At 46.0% G+C, this 21,369-nt stretch overlaps 2 protein-coding genes across 2 annotated transcripts; both read left to right on the plus strand.

The window, feature by feature from the left end:
* Positions 1-1,447: 1,447 nt before the first annotated feature.
* Positions 1,448-3,862, plus strand: LOC108923440 (musculoskeletal embryonic nuclear protein 1-like). Its single transcript, XM_018734181.1, has 3 exons — positions 1,448-1,660; positions 2,046-2,169; positions 3,006-3,862. The coding sequence occupies exons 1-3, from the start codon at positions 1,652-1,654 to the stop codon at positions 3,113-3,115; spliced, it is 243 nt and encodes an 80-aa protein (XP_018589697.1). The 5' UTR covers positions 1,448-1,651; the 3' UTR covers positions 3,116-3,862.
* Positions 3,863-8,570: 4,708 nt separating this feature from the next.
* Positions 8,571-21,063, plus strand: itih3a.1 (inter-alpha-trypsin inhibitor heavy chain 3a, tandem duplicate 1). Its single transcript, XM_018734180.1, has 22 exons — positions 8,571-8,885; positions 9,317-9,346; positions 9,640-9,663; positions 10,040-10,194; positions 10,338-10,442; positions 10,583-10,745; positions 10,889-10,999; positions 11,124-11,252; positions 11,459-11,575; positions 12,065-12,233; positions 12,468-12,593; positions 14,197-14,378; positions 15,499-15,684; positions 15,961-16,097; positions 16,524-16,684; positions 17,128-17,154; positions 17,478-17,516; positions 17,652-17,765; positions 19,225-19,426; positions 19,643-19,815; positions 20,093-20,204; positions 20,640-21,063. Exons 1-22 carry the CDS (start codon positions 8,781-8,783, stop codon positions 20,776-20,778), a joined length of 2,706 nt encoding a protein of 901 aa, XP_018589696.1. The 5' UTR covers positions 8,571-8,780; the 3' UTR covers positions 20,779-21,063.
* Positions 21,064-21,369: the final 306 nt, after the last annotated feature.

Genomic DNA, 21,369 nt, shown 5'->3' on the forward strand with positions numbered 1-21,369 from the left:
TAATGTCTGAGAAAACTGCCCACTTGGATAAATAGGCAAGTCGCTTTGGAAAGTGTCAACTAAATAAACACACTTGTGCTGCGGTTTACCAGCCGGGGACAGAAACGTGGTCCGACTGAGAGAATTTGCAGCGCTAATACGGCGCAGGATTGAGTACGCTGTAGTAAAGAGGCACTGGGATTCTAAGCAAGGATGTACTGAAGTCTTAAAATGAACTAAAATTCTCTGCACTTGTCAAATGCTGAAGGAAACATAGTGAAAAATGAATAAGATGAGGAATAAGCGCATCTTCAAAAATTCGCAGCTCGACTTTTCACAACCCAAGGTACGGTGTAACTGTAATGCTTCACTCTTGAAATGTTATTCTTACAAAACTGTTCTTTTTTTATCTACTACGGTACAAGGGGACGGAAGGTCCGACATCGTTGCTTTCTGTCAAGTGCCATAATGCGAAAGAGGACAGAAGCTGAAGGTAGAGGAATTGAATGAAAATCACTGAGAGCGTAAGTTTGACCCCAGCGGATCCCAGTAAAGCATTTGCTGAATTAACCGAGATTACGGCAGGGGCTCGCTGGCCTCGAATCGGCTGCCCGAAGCAAACGTGGCGGAAGAGCAGGAGCCTTGAGTAATTTGGAGATGGTGGCGTGGTCGTGGGGGGTGGGGGGTCAAAGCTTTACTCTGCTTCAAATGACTCTTATATGCTGTGTTCACGTTCCTCAGTTGCCCATGGACTTGCACACTATGTATTACTACTGCTATTATTAGCTTTTTACACACATCACTCCTTCATAGATCAGCTGACTTGCTGTCCACCCAGACCAGAGGACATCAGGACTGTACTTGATGATCTGTTTTTCTTTTTTTTCCTTTTGCTGCAAGACAGAAGTAACTTTGAGATGCTGAATGGTTTAAATCTGGGTGTTTGATAATATCCGAGCTTTCCAGGGTGTCACGATTTATAGTCATCTGTTCACTTAGACGAAAATAGCAGAGTGATTTAAGGATTAGTACAAGTGACTATAGAGCTGTAAATTACTGCTGGAGTGATGATGACAAGAATCTGTTTTGAGTGTAAGCAGAAATTTGACTCTTAGTTTAGGGGAACAACACAAGTAGAGTTCAAACCCCAATCCCACCCCACCCTGAACAACATTGATCTCACCGAGAGCATTTTTCAGTAAAATAGAGCACTAGATTGCGTTGCGCAGAAGGACACGTATTACACGCATTCCACTCGCAGCAAAGTGTTCAATTCCCAGTTCCAGTCCCTTCCTGCTACTTTGCATTGCAGTCTACTTGCTGACATGTTCTAGAAGCTCTCGTCCGGAAGCTTTGCAGGCTCCACCTGGCCTCCGCTTGTGCTGCCCTTCTGGAGAGGATGTGAGACGCTGGTGGTTGTTTTTGTCACTTTCAGCTGCTCATATGGAGCCCGCTGAACACAAGGCTGTACCAGCTGTACCATCTATCACATCATGGCTAATAATATACTGTGACAGCACGGAGGGAGAGCCCACTGACTCACGAAGGGTCCCTTCAGGGTACAAATAGCAGTGAAGGGCAGGAGACAGACCTGCACCAGGACCCGTTCCCTCTGGAGCTCCTCGTCACTATAGGTGCATCTTTGGAACTGCACCGCAAAGCCACACGCATCATGTCCCAAGTAAGACCCCTGAAATGCAGGATGTTTGTTTCTGTCTACGTGTGCGGGGAGATTTGCCGTTTGAAAGAATATCGGTTTCAGCGCAAGGGCTGAAGACGTCGTCGGGTCGGACCGTCGCTACAATGTCGCTACAACTGCTGCGCTGGGAACGGGGGACGGCGCAGCGGCGTTCTGTAATTGTGCCGGTGGTACGGGAAGCTATATTGAAATAATGGCTGCTGTCATTAACAAGCGATAAACAGTTCGGAGTCAACAGAGCACACGGTCCTTCACGCCGAGGACCGATCTTAGCGTGCGGCCTCAGAAACCTCTCGACTCTCTCATCTTTGTGGCTCGGCTCCAAAACCTCTCTAAAAGTGTCACCGCTCATCCGCTTTCCCCCTAGCCAGGCGAGGTTAAGAAGAAGAAGCGGCCCGTGATGAAGGAAGAGGACCTGAAAGGAGCCAGGAGCAAGTTGGGTCTCAAGGGGGAGGTGAAGAGCAAGACCTACGAAGTCATGGTGGAATGCGGTGAGCTTGCGTGTCTGCAATTTTCACGAATGCCAACGAGAGCCATACGAATAGGTAGGGTTAGGGGTCGGGGATATGACCATAAGTCACTGGAAATTAGAATATTTCAGCCCTCGAACATCAGCGATATCGGCAGGAAGTGTATTTTCTTATACTACGTCGTCATCAGCGTGTTGAAAATAACGTTGTGCTCGTGAGAATTCTCACGTATATTTAATAAACTGTGTGTGTGTGTGTGTGTGTGTGAGTTGCATAAAGGAAGTTTCCAGCCAAAGAACCCTGTAAAGGTGCTGAAAGGAGCTCTCGTACGGATGCCAGGAGGGAGCGAGTACGGAGAACTGCCTGAGCTGAGCAGAGACAAGTACTGAGGAACTGTTTCTTGTACGAGCGCCGGAGAGACGAGCGTGGAGAACTATAGCAGTGTTATAAAAAGTGCTCGGTCCTTTGAGGGAGACAGTCTTTTACTGGGCGATTAAGTTTCCATTCCTTCTGCAGAGCATTTGGTGTTGAAATGGCACGCCGGGGAGTGCGGCGGTAAATATTTGGGCTCACTGCCCTTCTGGCCCTGTCCCGGGGTAGGAAGAGGGGCAGAGGACATTGTTCAGCAGTTTATGTCCAAAGGCTGCTCGACAGCAAATACAGCATCTGGGTCGATGTAACATGGTATATACTTGAAATGCGCCACTGCCACAGCTACTGCCATCCCACAGGCACAATGTTTCTTTCCAGCAGCTGGACTCGCGAAGAGAAGTCGCGGGGTTTTGCTGTTCTCGCTGTCAGTGGTTAACGTGGCTAAGTGTGTGTGTCCCCCCCCCCCCCCCCCCAACTGTTTGTAGAGCGCATGGGCAAAGTGGCTCCGTCCGTGTTCAGCAACCTGCGGTCTGGGTCAGAGACGGCCCTCAGCAAGCCCGGCGAACCAGCACCTCCGAGCGTCTTTGGCAAGTAGAGCCACAGAGAAGATATAACCAGCCTGCCTTTGTCTTCCATGGAGTGAAAGTGGGCGGACGTCTAGACAACGGAGCTCTGAAGAAATTCCATTTATTCCCTGCTGGAATGACAGTGCAGGAAGAGCGTGTGTGTGTGTGTGTGTGTGTGTCTTTTTGTGTGTGTGTGTGCGTGTGTTTGTATTGGCACAAATCTGAATATATATCTGTATCAACTTGCTTTGCTTTCCTCATTTTTGTGTGGACTAAGGTCCATGGACGTGACGCCGCAGGACAGACACTGTTGATACTGTTCAAGGCTGGACCGCATTGTGCAATGTTTATTTTTAATACAACATGAGGCATCTGTCTGATGTATCTGCAATAGTTACAGCTCAGCATCCCGAATAAGTGGCACCGGTCAATCCGGCCTCTGTGTCTCGCTTTAAGCACAATGCGTGTTTTGAGAAGCAGAGAGTTTGTGTTAAAACAGTCAGTACTTCAGGTCCAGGTCCGGGTCCAGCCCTGCGTGGGGGGAGGGTGCTGCCCTGTAGCGTGAGATCATCCGGCACACGGAACTTAACTCGGTGTCCGTGGGAGCGACCCTGCAGCCGGGACCCCGGCCGAGCGAACGGGAGCAGGCGGAGACGGTGCCCGCGCTTCGTGTGGGTCTACATGCGCAAAATAGCAAACGGTTTACGTCACGTCCGCCTTAATAAAATGTTTCTGCGTGTTCTGTTTTCTGTGTGCGTTTTGTTAATAAAAACATGTGCCAGAAAAAACGTCTGTGTTGAATTGTATTCATTTCATTTGCGTGGCTGGGACAGATGAGTGAGTTTGGGCACCGAGACCTGACGTTGGATTTACATGAAAGGCAGACAGAGGAAATTCAATTCAATGTATTTTTATAGAGTGCGCTTCTCCCGCAGTGACACAGAGTGCCGAACACAGGCATAAATACTTTCAGCTGTGTTTGCGCTAGGGGGGTGCGGGGGTGCGATGGTGCGGCGGGTTTGGCCAGGTCCTGCTCTCCGGTGGGTCTGGGGTTCGAGTCCCGCTTGGGGTGCCTTGCGACGGACTGGCGTCCCGTCCCGGGTGTGTCCCCTCCCCCTCCAGCCTCGTGCCCTGTGTTGCCGTGTTGGGCTCTGGTTCCCTGCGACCTCAGTCGGGAGAAGCGGTTTCAGCCACCGTGTGTGTGTGTGTGTGTGTGTTCACACCAGAAACGGGCTGCAAGTAGAACTGGTGAACTCTGAAGATGATGATTGTGAGAAAGACTCAGTTGTAAGACACAACGTTCCCGCAACAGGTTTTATTTACTATGAAAAACACATCATTAACATTACTAGTCGTCGTGGTCGCAGAGTGAGTAGCGCTGGTGCCTCTAGCGCCTGGACTACTTTTTGAGACGCAGGTTTGGTCCCCCCGCAATCTGTGTTCCTGCCTCCCTAAATAGGCTGTAGGGTGTCGGTGTGTGTGGCTACCCTGAGACGGACTTGTGTGTCATCCAGGGTGTATCGCTTGTAGCCCGGTGCCCAGCGCTTCCTGGACAGACTGCAGACTAAGAGTTTAATGAATGCGGATCAGTGACGACTGGCGACTCTACGTTTCCCTTCACGTGCGAGTGAATGACTTTTCATTGACTTGTGTCCCATCAAGGGTGAAGCTGCGTATTACCGAACAACTTAACTGACACTTGTGTTCAGTGCGTCCAGTTTGGAGTGTTTTCTTCGCTCAAGGCATCCTGTTAGTTACTATATCTCAGTGAGAACTCTTTGCCGCCCTTGTTTTCCCCACACCGACACGGAGTACCTCAGGGTTCCTGTGCTGGGGCCGTGCACTTCTCGTTATACCTGCATTGTTAGTTTATATTACCTGGGAGCAGTGTCGACTTCCACTCCTATCTAGCGATCATCAGCTCTACCTTTCCTTCAAGCCTTCAGATGTGTTTGATAACCAAGCGCCTGACCTGCTGTATCGATGACATTAAGACAGGGATGGGTGGCAGCTATGTTGCCTTGAACTCAGAAAAAACAGAGATCCTGCTAACTTTCAAAGATCCTGGACCAAAAACTCCTGGTAGCAAACTGTCACAATTGAAATCTGAGGACCGATTTTACAGCATCGCTACATTCTCAGGGAATCTCTGAGTTTTAACCCAGAACCGTCTTAAAAATCCCACATCAACTCAGTTATGATGTCCTGCTTCCTGCTGAGGAATGTTTCCAAATCAAAGTATCTCACTAGACTGGACGCCAAGAAGCTGGTTCATGCCTTCGTTTCCTGCAGGCTACTGCAACTTCTTGTTGTGTCACTGCTCTGCTCACATCACCTTGTCCCTTCAGCTCCAGGTCCAGAATACTGCAGCCAAGGTTGTCACCTGCTCCCATAATTACTGCCATATTACTCCAGTTCTTCCATCCCTTCACTGGCTACCTGTTGCTTATAGATGTGACTTCCTGGTACTGCTTTTGAGCTATGAGGCACTTTAGGGTCTGGCACTACCGTACGTTGCCAGTCTGCTCACTACTTACGAGTTCCCCTGTGCCCTACATTCACAAGTCGCCAATTTGCTTGTGGTCCCAGAGTTCCATATGAAGACTGAGGGTGGCAAAGCATTTAGCCATTGGGCTCATAAATTGTAGAAGTCTTTGCCTGCTATAATGAGACTTGCCCTAATGTTTTGCCTTCAGATCTGGACTTAAAATATGTTTCTTCAACCTTGAATTTCAGTAATTGTTCTTAAGTGATGTACTTGAAAGTTGTCCTCTCTTCTTTCTCTCTGTCTCTGTGGTTTTTGGTCCTGGTACATTATTCAACTGGCATGGCTTGCAGTGCCACCAACATACTGTTGACCCTTTGACAGTTCACCTACTGCGTACATCAGATGGATCATCGTTCTTGTCTAAGGATCAGTAGGGTGTTCCTCAGGGCTCTGTGTTGCGTCCATTATTGTTCTCACTCTATATGTTACCATTGGATGATGTTATTTGCGAACACAATGCAAGTTTCCACTCATATGCTGATGATGCTCAGCTATAAGTTTCATTTAAGCCCGATGACCCATCACATTTTGTGTCTTTAGCAAACTGTTTTACCAGTATAATATTATGGATGCGTAATAATTTTTTATGTCTGAATGCCAGTAAAACAGAGGTACGTGTGGTAGGCGATGGTGCTGAGATTCTTGCCACAGTCACATCACTCTTTACCACCAGTGCTATAATCTTCAAGCTTACAGATTGTGTTAAGGATTTGGGTGTTTTGTTGGATGGAAACCCGTCGTTTGTCTCATGTTGCTACATTGACTAGGTTGTGCTTCCTTCGGTTGAGAAATATAAATAAATTAAGGAGATTCCTGTGCAGGCAGGATGCTGAGAAATTGTTTCATGCTTTTGTTTCAAGTAAATTGGACTGTTGTAATGCTCTGTTGTCGGGTTGTCCATACCAGACTGTATCCAGGCTACAGTTGGTACAAAATGCTGCTGCGAGAATTGTTTCAAGAACTAGGAAGTACGACCATATAACAGCGGTACTGAAATCGCTGCATTGGCTCCTGGTAGCATTTACAGTCGATTAGAGAATCCTACTTTTGACCTATGAGGCAGTACATGGCATTGCTCCAGCTTACCTTTGTGACGTTATTGATTCTTAGATCCCAAGATGGTGTCTTTGTTCATTAGATACAGGTTACTTTAAAGTACCCGTGATCAATAAGACCTCAGTAGGAGATCGCGCCTTTAGTTATAGAGCACCTAAACTGTGGAATAGTCTACCCGTTACCGTCAGGAATGCCCCACCTTGAATCTCGAATTTGATCCAGGCAGCTATAGGAAGCTAATGCAGAGAGATAAGGAGGGGTGATACGTGGGAGCACTTCGGCAGGTCCAAAAACAACTCGTGCAGCAGCATTCTGTATCAGTAAAATGCGCCCAACTTTTGCTTTGATTACAGCAGTAAATCTGTTTTGATCGCTTTCAATTTACCATACCTTAATTTAGTGTTTTTCCCTCCTCTTTTTGCCGAATTTCAATTTAATTTCAATCAGTTTTTGAGGGAATTGTTATGCTAATCCTCAAATATTCTATACGACTGAGAACCAGGCAATTGTAGGACATTAATCTTATTTTTGAAGTCAGTTCTTTCCAGAGCTGTCTCTACTTTAACTTCAGCTTCCTTTGAGCTTTTGTGCCAGAATATTTTGACATTAGAAGGTCGTCAGTTTCATCACTATCCTGAGCCTCTAAAGAGTAACAGCCCCATAGCATAATGCTGCCGCCACCTCTACATTTGACAATATAGCAACCGGTGACTGCCATGAAGTCTCACAGTATCTTTGTTTGCTCTTGAACTCTTGGTAAATGATATTTTCTGCTAAAGTAGTCAGTGCTTCAGGTCCAGGTCCATGGAGGGTGGGGGCTGTTGCTTTAGCATGAAATCATGACTCACACAGGACTGACATCAGTGTCTCTGGGAGCGGCTCTGCAGCTGGAAGAGCAGCATAGTTAACAGTAAATATAAATGTAATGAAATGCGAGAAGGGCACACAGACGCACCGTGGTACCACGGTACCGTGGCACTGTAGGCACCGTATGCACCGTGCCTTTATGACACACAGCCTCCTGTGCCGAACCAGTGCCTGCAGTCTGTGTACTTGGGCCAACTCACACACGGTTCCCTTCGCTTTGACTTAAATCCAATTGTTTGTGTGTTTTTGCACATTTTCATGCCCATTTTATTGATGAAACGTGTCAGTGAAATCACCAATCAACTCCTGACCTTTTATCTGCTTACTGGGAAATGAAACAATGAGGGAATAACACACACCCGGCCATGGAACAGCTTTGCAGCCAAGTGTCCGAAATTAAAGCTGAAACTCTGCACTTAAAGCACATCTTGATTGTTTCAGTTCAAATCCATTGTGGTGCAGAAAACAAAAAGAATGAAAATTGTGTCACTGTTCAGATACTCATGGACCCAACTGTATGTCCAGATTGGTGTTGAACAGGAGTTTAGGAGACATATTGTCAGCCATCCTAAATTCATTTTAATTCTAATATAGTTTGAAGTTGTTAGAATTAAAAAAAAACTATATTCTTTATTCTAACTAAATTATAGCATATGAAATAAATACATGTCATATATTATAGCTTTATCCAAGAGTTTTTCACAACTTCCTGAATTTCCAAATAAATCCAGATAGGAATGGCTTTGCAGCCCCAGCTGTAGCCCAATGTATTCAGAGAGTTTGATCGTTTTTTGGTGACATTTGCCGAATTTGCAACAGAGGGTCACAGAGTAGAGCACTTTTCAGTGCCTTGAATCGTCACGCCAGCTCTTAGCCCTTCTTATGGACTTACTTGAGCTACGACTCCTTGTTTTTCACTGCTCTTAAAGGTGTTTTTTGTGACAAGTGCCAGATGTACCCTGGAGTGCTGGAAAAAGTGACTGGGCAATGAGAGTCCAGTCAAATAAAGAGAGCGCAGCACTTGCACAACCCCGCCTCTGACCCCGAGTCCTGGCGTTCACGTTTCCCGTGAGGCGCGGAACGGATCTGCTCGGCTCAGCTGCCCCTTGCTCCCTGTGCAGAGCGCACGGCACGCAGCGCTCTTTCTCTTTGTCCCTTTCGCCGGCCACGTGCGCTCGGCCTCACCCTGCCTTAGTGCGTCGGGGCTGCGATTCGGTCCCACGATGTCTCAGTGGACGCTGCCGCCGCCGCCGCTGCTGCTGCTCTGGGCCTGCGTCCTGACGGGGACACACGCTGCACTGGTCCATTCTCGTGACTCCGCTCTTCAGGTAAGTTACTGCACCTTCCTGCTGCTTCCGCTCGCGCTCCAGCTGAGCCTCCTCTTCTCGCTCCGCTCTGCTTCATCCGCTCTCTGCATTTGCATTTTGATGCCAAGAACTGGTAAAAAACTATAAACTGGCGACAGAAAACCTGCAAGTTCCTGCTAGTCCTGCTTTTCACGTTACAGCTTCACTCCAAGTATGAGCTGTTTCACATGTAATGTTTGAACTGCAGGCTGTTTGGAAACTCAAGGTTCAGTGCCTCCCTAACAAATTGTGTTCAGCTGCTTAGAAGGTTTCCCAGCAGGAATGATTTAAGCGAAGATCAGGTTAATCAATGAGAAAAATTAAACGTGATTTTAGATCAGTGTTGTGTATCTGTAGCAACTGCCTCTGTCCTTCAAAGCCCAGTCGAACCCTTCGCCTTCTCTCTCCTCCAGGACACGGACGCTGGGATTCATGGGCTCAAGGTACCTTCAATATCCGATTCAGTTCAATGTTCTGTATTTTTACAGAGCGCTGAAATATTTCAATGTTGTACTTTTGATGGACAGCAGTAGCGAAACATTTTGCAGAATTAAAGTGGCAAAGACATAAATGTACGTGGCATTTGGGCAGAAGAACAAGTTACGGGAGGGAAGTTTCAACAAGTCGTTGAAAATGTGGATGTTTTTATACGATTTGCATGGATTTCCTCTTATTCCTTTGAAATTTCCAAACTCGGTCCATGTGCCTCATGAGCGTTTCAATATTTTCTTAACAGAAACGAAGTCTCGGGGAAGTTAAGGTCGGTACATTTTTAAATCACAGTTTGGTTTCATCAGGTGAAAACTGGCCTCACTCATTTATGGAATTTCACCTTGTTTTCACAGATTACTTCATTTATGATATTCAGACGATCATTTCGTTGTATTTTAAGGGTGGGTTTAACGACAGGCTCTTACGTATTGTTTACGTCCAGTTTTTGGTTCAAAAGCAGAGTCTGTCCAAAATGTTACATGATATTTGAGGCGTGAGGCCAGTTCTTCACAAGGTACATGAATCGATTGCACCGTTTGCACCAAATGGCCAGTTGGATTCGCCGCACTGAGACTCACGCACAACCCTCACACCTTTCTCCACGTCCTCTGTCTCCCTACCTTCCACGAATACGTGACTGACAGGTGGACGTTCAGAGTGTGACAATGAACTGCAAGGTGGCGTCTCGCTTCGCTCACACCGTCATGACCTCGAAAGCCATCAACAGGGCCAACACCTCTCAGGAGGTCTTCTTTGATGTGGAGCTGCCCAAGACAGCATTCATCACCAACTTCAGCATGTGAGTCCTCGTGGCGAGCTGTGCCGCTCCGTTCCCTGCTCACCGTAACACTTTGGACACGTGAGCAGAACTCGTTCCCCACATCAGATCATCTGCTGTTGCTTCCGATGAGTTACTCTGGTTGACGTGCGCCTTTGTCACAGGGAGATTGAGGGAGTGACGTACGTAGGTCAGGTGAAGGAGAAGGAGAAGGCCAAGAAGCAGTACGAGCAGGCTGTGTCTCGAGGCCAGACTGCAGGACTCGTCAGGTGAACGTGGAACTTGGGTTCTTGTCTCCGGTATTGTTTGCAAACAATATGTAACTCTAATAAATGAAATACCTCTTTGACGCATTCCGACTATGTGGCCCTCATGGCTCCTACGGGGGACTTGTGTATCGCACGTAAAGGGCATCGGGAAGGAAGATGGAGAAATTTTCCGTGTCGGTGAACGTAGCGGCCCAAAGCGACGTCACATTCGTACTGACTTACGAGGAGCTGCTCCAGCGCCGCCTGGGAGAGTACGAGCTCATGATCCGGGTCAAACCAAAGCAGCTGGTCCACAAGTTTGAGGTCTGGGATGAGCGTGAACATCGCACACATATGCAAAGGTTCTGGTGTTGAAATCTCCTTCCTTCCTTCCTTCCTTCCTTCGCATAGCTGATCCTCGTGCTGTCAGTTCAGTCGAGTGTGTTTTCCATATATTTCTTCAACAGATTGTAGCAGACATCTACGAGCCACAGGGTATAGCCTCCTTGGACGCCCACGGCACTTTCCTCACCAATGATCTGCTCCCTCTGGTGGAGAAAACCGTCAGCGACAATAAGGTGCCTGGGCTACTCTACTGGGAGCCACATGTCACATGATTGCAGAGGCAAAAAAAGCGTGCAGTTCAGTCCAGGGAGGTGGAGGAAAAGCTGATGCTCCCTCATTCCATCTCCCACTTCCCAGGCCCATGTGTCCTTCAGCCCCACGCTGGAGCAACAGCGCACGTGTCCCGACTGCGAAGGCACGCTCATCGATGGGGATTTCTTCATCAAATACGACGTGAAGCGAGACAAGGACGTTGGTGACATACAGGTCACGCTCTCAGTTATTTTCAAACAAAATTATTTTACGCAGCGGCCGAAATGACAATGACACTTGTTCACAATGTGTACAGTTCAGTCGCTTCACGTGTGTTCTGTAGGTGAACTCAGCTTTCGTCACGTTGTCGGTGACGTCCTTGCGGTGCACTTGTGTGGAGGCTGAAGAACAGCTCTGTGACAGTGACCTTCCTGTTGCAGATAGTCAACGGATATTTTGTACACTTCTTCGCCCCCTCGGATCTGCCCAGAGTGCCCAAGAATGTTGTTTTTGTCATAGACGTCAGCTACTCTATGGAAGGAGCAAAGATAAAACAGGTAAGGAAACAGTGAAAAATGACACGGGAAATGTGATCATTGTGTTGCTCTTCATCGATCTCAATTTTTCTTTTTCCTGCCCTCGGTGTCAATAAACTACTGTAGGGTCATACGTGGTGCTCACAGGTCGGCTGCTTTTTGGACCTGTGATGTCGTGAAAGTACGTAGAATATTACACATTGCAACTAGTTAGTAGTGTATTACACCTCACTACTAGTTAACATTTAGTAGTGCTATGCAGGTTGCTGGTTAGTTGGTCTGTGCAAATGCTGGATTCTGGCCCAGCTACACAGCAGCGCTGTTAACAGTAATTTAAGGTTCAGGTTGGCATAAAAAATGTTGATATAAAGGTTTATTTTGACAAACAGCCTGTTATATATTGGGGGGAGGGGGGGGCTGTTGTATCCTAAAGCAGTATGAAACACCTGTTGAGTTTTCCTTAGTAACGGCAGATAGATTTGTTAGTAAGATCTTGTTCTTCTGCTACAGACCCGTGAAGCTCTGCAGACCATCCTGGATGACATTCACAGCAACGATTATTTCAACCTTGTCCTGTTTGACCATTATGTTGAGTTCTGGAAGCCGTCTCTGACCCAGGCCACTGTGGAGAATGTCGCAGAAGCGCAAAAATTTGTTTCCGGCCTCCGTGCAAGAGGAGGTAAGTGAACGGGTGGTTTTTTGCAGATTAACTTTTCCTCTCTGATTTTCTCCCTCTTCTTCTTCTTCCTAAATTCAGCATGTCTTGCCACATCTCGAGTCCTGCCTGATTGCGGCTGCTATGTCTTCTGAGCATTTTTCCATCCTGATTGCATCCCTGACCCTGGACTCACACTGTCATGGACCAGCTCCTCCTCTCCATTTTCTCACCTCTGACCTCCACCTCTGTCCTCAGCCACAGACATCAATCAAGCTGTTCTGAAGGCGACTGAGCTGTTGTACCAAGACAAAAAGAACAAAACGCTACCAGACAACAGTGTCTCCATGATCATCCTGCTGACCGATGGGGATCCCACTTCAGGTGCCTCCAGCAGGGTGAAATAAGAGTGCGAGTTTTTGAATCCCAAGACTCAGCTGTGTCACAGTATACAGTGAAGTGGAAAAGTGAGAATGCCCTCAAGTTTTGTCATTTTCATTGAATGAAGGCATGTGGAGCTATGATCCTCTTCTACATGCGAGTGGTGGGTTAAGATAACAATATTTAACAGATATCACCGGAAATTTGTAATCTGCAATTATTTACCGCACAGAACTTGAGTCTTTCGCTCGGCTGCTGCAAAGGTCTTCATTTCGTCTCTTTCAGCCCTTTAATCTTGTTGAGGATTTGCTTGAGCGTTTTGAATGATCAGCCAGTTCAGCTTCATTTTTTCTGACAGACGGCCTCACGTTTTGCATCGCTTTTCTCCGATGTGCGGAATTCGTTGTAAACTCAATAATAGCAAGTTGGCCAGGCCCTGAAACACCATAGCAGCCCCAAAAATGCTACAGTCAGCATTTTTACACTTGTTATGAGGTTTTTGTGTTCAAAGGCAGCAAACATGGTGTCGGGCTTTGCTGCATGATAATTCCACAATTTACTTTACTTATCTCTCCAGTGCACACTGTTCCAGAAGTCATGTGTTCAATTCAGGTGGCCTCTGGGGAACATCAAATCTTTTCATTCATTCATTCATTCATTCATTCATTCATTCATTCATTCATTCAGCCGATGCTTTTCTCCAAAGCAACTTACAATTATTTACCAATTTAAAGAGCAGAGTAATTTCACAGGAATAATTGAGGGTACTACAGCTAGAGGTGGGCTTCAAACGTACAACCTTTGGGTCTAAAGGCAGCATCTCTAACGACTATGCTACCAGCTGCCCCCAGTGTTCATTTTGGAGTGCAGAGGCTTCTTTCCCTCTGACTTTACATGAAAGCTGTGTATTGATTGTTGGCTCTTGTCCACTGACCATAACTGTCACAAGAGATGCCTGTAGATCCTTTGATGTTGACCTGGACTTTTTGGGGACATCTTGAGACATTTTTCGTCATCATGTGCTCTGAATTTGGTGTGATTACCTGTTCTTGGTAGACTGACAGTAATTTAGAGCTCAGTATCCTTTTGGAGATTTGTGAGCATCAGAAATCTTTCCTCGTGGATCCTCTGACATCTACGTTGACCTTGGCAAGATGTATTCATTCTCATGTGTGGTTACTTCAAAACCACAGCAGGTTCCTCATCTTTGTACAAAGCTGGCTTATTAAAACTCCTCTGTTTGCAATCATATTTTTGGAAAGCTGTTTTGCTGAGTCAAAGGTAAATGAAAACTGATTAAGATGACAAAACTAGAGGTGTGCTCACTCTTTCCGAGCCAGAGAACTGCAGTTGTGCTCAATCGTGATGAACAAACTATGGTAACTATGGGGGGCACAGTAGCGCATTAGGGAGCGTTGGGGCCTCACAGCTCCTGGGCTGTGTGTTTGGATATAGGTTCAAATCTGGTTCAGCTTGTGTGCAGTTGTTGTGCTTATGTGCTCCTGAAATCTGAAGACGTGTTTCATGTGAAGCAGAGACCCTCAGTTGCTGTCAGTGTGTGCATGAAAAAGTAAGTTGTATATTTACATATGTATGTGTTTGGCAGGAATAACTGACCAGAAGCAGATCCAGGAGAATGTGCACAATGCCATCCAAGGAAACGTGACCTTGTTTTGCCTGGGCTTTGGCTACAGTCTTGACTACACCTTTTTAGACGTCATGGCCCAGCAGAACAATGGACTCGCCAGAAGGATCTACGAGGATTCGGATGCTGCGCTTCAGCTTAAGGTGCTTCCATCAGTCACATTTGAATGAAAGATTCAAAAAGGTGGAAAAAAATTCAATTCGGAAACTTTTGTTTGAAAAACCATGCAGACTGTAGCGCGCTGCACTCGGGGTTCGGATGGGGCGAAGAAGGACACGCGGACACCGTTCGTTACGAACGTTTATCGGAACACACAGCGAGAGGTTTCAACACGAACCGATGGACACGAGGCTCTCGCTCCGAGGAGCCCTTTTCCTCCAAGACCTGCACCTCAAGCCACCCTTCCGAGCCTGCTTAGTCTTTTTCAAGCTTTTCTTAACCTCACCTCCTCATAATCCCTGTGAACAGCCATAGAGCCAAACAACTATCTTACATCTTTCCCACAAGTCCCAACTATTTACAATAAACGTCTGTTCCCGCTCGACCGTGACACACCTCAGTAACGCGGGCCGTTACAATACAATTTATTGTTCTTTTTATCACCATGAAACCAGTGTCATGGAGACAAAGTACACACACACGCATATATATATATATATATATATATATATGTGTGTGTGTGTGTGTGTGTGTGTGTGTGTGTACTTTTCTTTGTTATAATAGTATTACATTTAAATTTTAAATAGTATAATTTATATATGTATACTGTATATCTATATGCAAACACATGGACAGAAAAATTATAAAGTTAAAGATTCATAAGTTTAGTTCTTAGGTTTGGTTATTAAGCCTCCCATCGATCGTTTTTTATTAGACAGCCCATATTGTGCACTATCATTTTGAATTTACCAATTTACTAAATATTTTCACTTTTTTGCTGATGTTACATCTGTTTCTTATGCATGTAGCAATTTAAAACACTTGAAAAACAATGCTGTGGCATTTCCGAGGCTCCTGAAACCGCACTGAATGCAGCCCTGTTCAGTGTGGAAACATCGCTGCTATTCAGAGTTTGTGCTCATTGGACTGTTACACAGGACACTGTCATCCTGTTGCTGAAGGATTATTGAAATTCAGCAAAGGGCTGCATTGCAAGAAATGGTGACTAATAATGACTCACGTATGTGACGCTGTGTGTGTGAGCGGGGTCGGGGGTGAGAGAAACATGGAAATGCAGTGTTTCCCACTCGTCTGCCTTTAAAGGGGTTCTACAGTGAGGTGGCGAGCCCCTTGCTCTCCGAGGTGCACATGCAGTATCAAGACAACACAGTTGACTCACTGACCCAAAGCCACTTCAAGCAGCTCTTCAACGGCTCAGAGATTGTGGTCGCAGGGCGGCTCACGGATAATGACCTGGACAACTTCCTCTTCGAGATCTCGGCACAGGGGGTAAGAGAAGTCTGCGCTTGGTTTCGCCTTCATCTGTGAAGGGATTCATGGGAAGGGTCAAGTCGAGAGTCAAGTCGAGAGTCAAGTCGAGAGAGGCTTTATTGTCATTTCAAGCACGCACAACAGTACACGGTGAAACGAAGCAACGTTCCTCCAGGACCATCGCGGTGCTACACAAAACATCAGAGTCCGCGACACAGACACACGGACTAGTCAGTCGTTTGGCGAAAGGATTAACTGTGCTCGTTCTCTGTCCGTCCCCAACAACTTTTCCAGGTTAATGACATCCACCTCCAGGGTGAGGCCAGTGCCCAGAAGTGGGATGTTTTGTTTCCTCACGAGGAGTACATCTTTGGGGATTTCACAGAGCGTCTCTGGGCCTATCTGACCATCCAGCAGCTACTGAATAAGAGGTCAGTCGAAGCGTAATTTATTGTTCCCTCGGGTCTTTTTTTTCTCCATGTAACAATTCCCTGCAGAAAAATTCCTGCAGTACTTTTACTTGAGTATTTTATTTGAGTACCTTGTTTGGCTACTTTACTCCATGTGCACCAATCTTTGTTTCACTCACCCTGTTCAAAGCACCTTTACTCCCTCAAAACCTTTCTTCGCTTTATCATTCTGAGACTCCTCTGTAAATTATTTCAAACGGTCAGCCGCCGTTTATACTGCACATCGATCATCATTCGTAAATGTAAAACTGGTAGATGTATTGTGGTCATCATTCAGGTCCAGCTTCCAAAGCAGGACAGTAGAGAGAGTTTGAAGTGACAGGTTTATCCACCCTTGTAGCACACTGGGAATCTTTGAGGAGCCACAGCTGCTCTCTGTCTTCCCAGGGGAAGTGGCACCGCTGAGGAGAAGAGCAATGCCACTTCCGAGGCCTTGGCTTTATCCCTCAAGTACAGTTTTGTGACACCCCTCACCTCCATGGTGGTGACCAAGCCCCAGAGGGATGAGGAGCCAGAGGACATGTTCATTGCAGACAAGCTAACTGAAGGTGGGCACCAGAGTGGTCATGTGGAGCTGCTCGGGGGTCTCGGTTGCAGTGGATAAAAACACCACATTTTTCACATATATGGATACTGCCTTTCCAGATCACACTCAAACCTGAGACCTTTGAGTCCAAAGGCAGCAGCTTTATTATTATTAAAGATATTAACAGTTATGCATGCATTTATGACACTATACTTTCTATCGCATAAACAATTGATTTTGCAGTTTTGTTGAAATGCAATAAGCACGAGTCATATACATTAGAATAACAGAAGCTATAGCTGCTGCCATTACTGGGGAAATATGCCAGTTGGATTTGTTACCATTGATTAGCTTGTAAACAGCGCGGTAAACGGCCCTATGTCTGACTAATAATCAAAGTTATTCACTGAGTGATATTTCAAAAGTCGAGAAGTTTGACCCATGGACCCTTCTGTTGCTCTGCAGCTCAGCGCGGCAGACCAAGCTATACCGGTAAGGACTGGTCACACTTCGTAAGGGCTTCCTGGAGGAAAGGGACTTTGCTGAAGACCTTCCAACACTTTGAACATGCTCTTTGTGTTGTTCAACATCAGACCTTAGCATGAGTTTAATGTCTATCATGGACGACTGAACAATGCATGTAGCAAAGGCCTTACTTTGTTTAAATAGTATGTTCGTTCAGATAATTTCAGTTCCGTTACTGTATTTTTTCTTGTTGATATTGCTGTCAAAAAGAGCACGTGGTAAAATGAAACGTGAAAAATGGGGAACAAGTCAAGAATTCTGATAGAGCATGTAAATCGTTTCCAATGCAGGTTACTACAGCTCACCCAGTTACTCTCCTATCACAAGTGGTAAGTCACCAAGTCGTTGCCTCTGAGCTACTTTCTCATGGCTCCTAACAGTTTGTTTTTCTTGAACATCAGCTCAGCAAATCAAATCTCTCTCGCCTTTCAACTCATGTAAACTCACTTGCTTTTTGTCTTCAGTGGATGGAGACCCGCACTTTATTATTGAGGTACCAGACCGAAACGACACCCTGTGCTTCAACATTGACGACACTCCGGGCACCATCTTTAACTTGGTGAGAGACCCAGTGTCAGGTGAGATGCATTTCGGCACTATCAGCTTCAAGGGCCATCGAGAAAGTGTGCCAAGATTCTGCTCTCATTTTACTCTATAAGGAACTTTAAGAACCTGCAAATTAGGCAGTAGACCTCATCAAATTGGCAAAATGTTAGCAGTAAACCTAAATATACATTTATCTGCCATGTACTTCTTTTTTAAGTTTATGAGGTGGTGTGGGGAGATGAAGAATTGAAGGAAGCAGTGGACTATAGTAAACAGACTCCTTGTTGTTCTTTGGAATCAGGATCTTTATTTATAAATAAAGTGGGAGCAAAAGATCATCTTGCTTTCTCTTGAAGTGCTTGACTGATGTGCCCGGATGGCACTTTTCTTGGCATGATGCTACATTGTGCCAGGATTTCGGTGCATAGGAGACGGTCATTCCTCCTCTCCGTTCTTTTCAAGTTGAGACAGGCGTTCTGTGCTTGATGTTGAACCATAAAGTGGGTCCCAGCTCCTCATCTGTTTGAACGTGTACAGGAAAGACTCAGGAACCAACTGCTACAGTCAAGAAGTTCTTGGCCTGGTTCTGGGGCCTGGCAAGAGAACCTGAGTAGCCCATCATTCATCAGTTTTCAATAATCCTTTTGTCCTCAGCAGGCACTGGGCGCAAGGCTGAGGGGGGTACACCCTGGACAGGATACCAGTCCATCACACGGTTGCTACTCACACACACTAAGGGCAACTTAGCGTCACCAATCCACCTGAACTGCATGTGTTTGGACTGTGGGAGGAAACCAGAGTACCCAGAGAAAACCCACGCAGACACAGGGAGAGCATGCAAACTCCACACAGTCTGGCCAGGGACTGAACCCATGTTCTATTGCACTGCACAGGCACTGTGAGGCTGCAGTGCTACTTGCTGCAGCATGATGCCAACTGTTACCCATCATTCAACCATAAAATCCTGGCTCCTTGAATGCTGGCTAGCAGCTGATGTTGTTGGGCCAAATTAATCTCCAACACCTCTTTAAAAATCCATAATGTCCTTGTTACTGCAGCAGCCTTGCCTGCATTCTCCGCCATCTTTGTGAGATCTGAGGGGTTCTAAAGACCTGAGGAGCCCGTGGATTGCAGCGTAACTCCAAAAAATTTTTTCTCTGTTTCAACCTCTCTTAGCAAATGAACGATTCAGAGCTATCAACCGAAAAGGTCCCGACAAAGAAACACAAATGTCAGCGACAAATGTGCAACACGCGGCTTTCTTAGTGACCCGGCACATCGCCGTGCCAGTCGTGCTCAGAGGGGAGAGCGGCAGTCGTCTCCCTGTCCGCAGAGCCCTCCGCTCCAACCGGGCCCTCGCCGGCGGTTCCTTTCAGGTCTCTTGTCTCGTAGGGAATGAGGAAATCCATTGGGGGTGTGTGCCAATGGGGCAGCTTTTGTTTGCACTTTTTAACCGCAAAATTAGCGCCTTTCTCAAATTATTCCCTGCAGGAATTGTGGTCAACGGCCAGACTATTGGAGACAAGAAGTTACAGCCGGGGAGCAAGGTCCACACCTATTTTGGACGATTTGGAATTGCTCATGAAAAACGGGGCCTCCGGGTGGAAGTGAGCACGCAGAACATAGTGGTCTCCCGGGAGGGGATGAAGACAATTCTCTCCTGGGCAGAAACGAGGACTTTCAGAACTCTCGGGTAAGCAATGTGGGGCACAAATTAGTATAAATGCTGCTCAGAGCGCTGAATAAGAGCTTCCCGTAGAAAAGAAAATTACAGCAAAGTTTAGAGGACCTTTTTGCTAAACTCAGTTCTGTCACACTCACTACACCATCAGTCAGCTAGCCCACCCCCCCCACCGCCCTTTTCCATAACCTACAATGCATTGCTGCTCTTTGTGTTTCCGTTATGCAGCATGGAACTTCAGGTCACCAAGGACCGCAGTCTCACCATCACCATGAAGGACTCTGCCAAGTTTGTGGTCATTTTGCACAGGGTCTGGAAGAAGCACCCTTACCACCAAGACTTCCTAGGGTTCTACACCCTGGACAGCCATCTGCTCTCTCACAGAACTCATGGCCTACTTGGTGAGAACAGAAACATGCTTCAGATTAAACCTTACGGGACCATATTGTCATCATATTTTATGAGCGAGAGAAAAAAAGACTAAAATATTCAGGGCACGGTTACTCCTGAAAAGCCCTCGAACATCACCGCGGACTATTTTGTGAACTGTGTCCTGGAAAACATGTAACCACTGAACAACATACTGACCTAACCGTGTGCACTATTTTCTCTTATAAATTTAATTTCATCACGAATTTGAGGCTCTCTGTGGACCCTGTTCTCTATCGCTGTCCACAGGGCAGTTTTACCATGGCCTGCAGCTCGTGGTCGGTGACTTGCACGAAGGGCAGAATGCAGACAAACCAGACGCTACCATGAAGATTAAAGGTGTGGAGATAAATGTCACCAGGTAAGTACTGGCACCGACCTCTGTTTCCATCTGCCAGTGCAGTTCTTAGTCTCCTCTGAGTCATCAAGAAATGTCATAATACAATAACAAAGTCTTTTGTAAGAAATGAATTCTAAAGCATCCTTAGAATTTTCTTAGACTGATGTACATTTGAAAATGTCGCAAAATTCAGTATTAAGCTATTTAAAAAAATTGCAAAGCTCCGCATACTATCCACATTATCACCTAAACCCTTGTCACACAGATGTGCAACAAAGCGACACTCGTCACATGAACATTTGACACAGTGATGCTTGTCCTACAGATGCTCAAAACACTACAGGCTTGTCACACAAGTACTTACGCACAGCTGGACACGTGACACGGACCTTTGGCACGTAGACCACCCTCACTCCTCACGCTTACGCTTAGCGCTGTTGTTTCATTTGGCAACAGGGGCTGGCAGAGAGACTATCGCCAGGATGTAAAGTACGGTGAGGGTGTACCCTGCTGGTTCATCCACAACAACGGCACCGGACTAATCGATGGCACCCACCATGACTACGTTGTATCCGGGATATTCAAAACTAGCTGAGCGACATCACCACCGGAACACTGAAAGACACAGAATGGCAAAGTGGTTTGGATCAACTTCCCATTTGTTCTGTAGACAGAAAAACAGAAATTCATTATCTTCATCCATCATGACACATTGTTAATGGAATGCTGACCATTGTGCCTGCATGTGCTGCTATAAATATCCACTTATAATTAATGGGCATGACAGAAATTTATATGCTATCAATCTGCTTTCATCAAACATATTCATAAAGCAAATAAAGCAATTTGCCTGCTTAAAAAATAAATCAAAATTCAAAAATTTTGTTACATTGACATTTCCTAGACCGACCCATTGATTTTTTTTGTTGTTTTTTACCGGGGGAGCAGAAGGACAATACAGAATTTGAAAGAGGTGGTTACATTTTAAAATCCCATGTGCTGTTTTTGGATGCTTAAAGGTGCAATTAGCGGCTCATGAAAAAGTTGCTCGATCTTTGACTACTTATAGCAGTTTCAAATGTAATTAGTTATTAAATTATGAGCAATTATACTTGCCTAAAATTCTTTCACAAATAACATAATTACATGACCCACCATTATGACGCAGAACAATGGAACAGAAACA

This window comes from Scleropages formosus, chromosome 22 (assembly GCF_900964775.1).
Source record: "Scleropages formosus chromosome 22, fSclFor1.1, whole genome shotgun sequence".
Classification (NCBI taxonomy): domain Eukaryota; kingdom Metazoa; phylum Chordata; class Actinopteri; order Osteoglossiformes; family Osteoglossidae; genus Scleropages; species Scleropages formosus.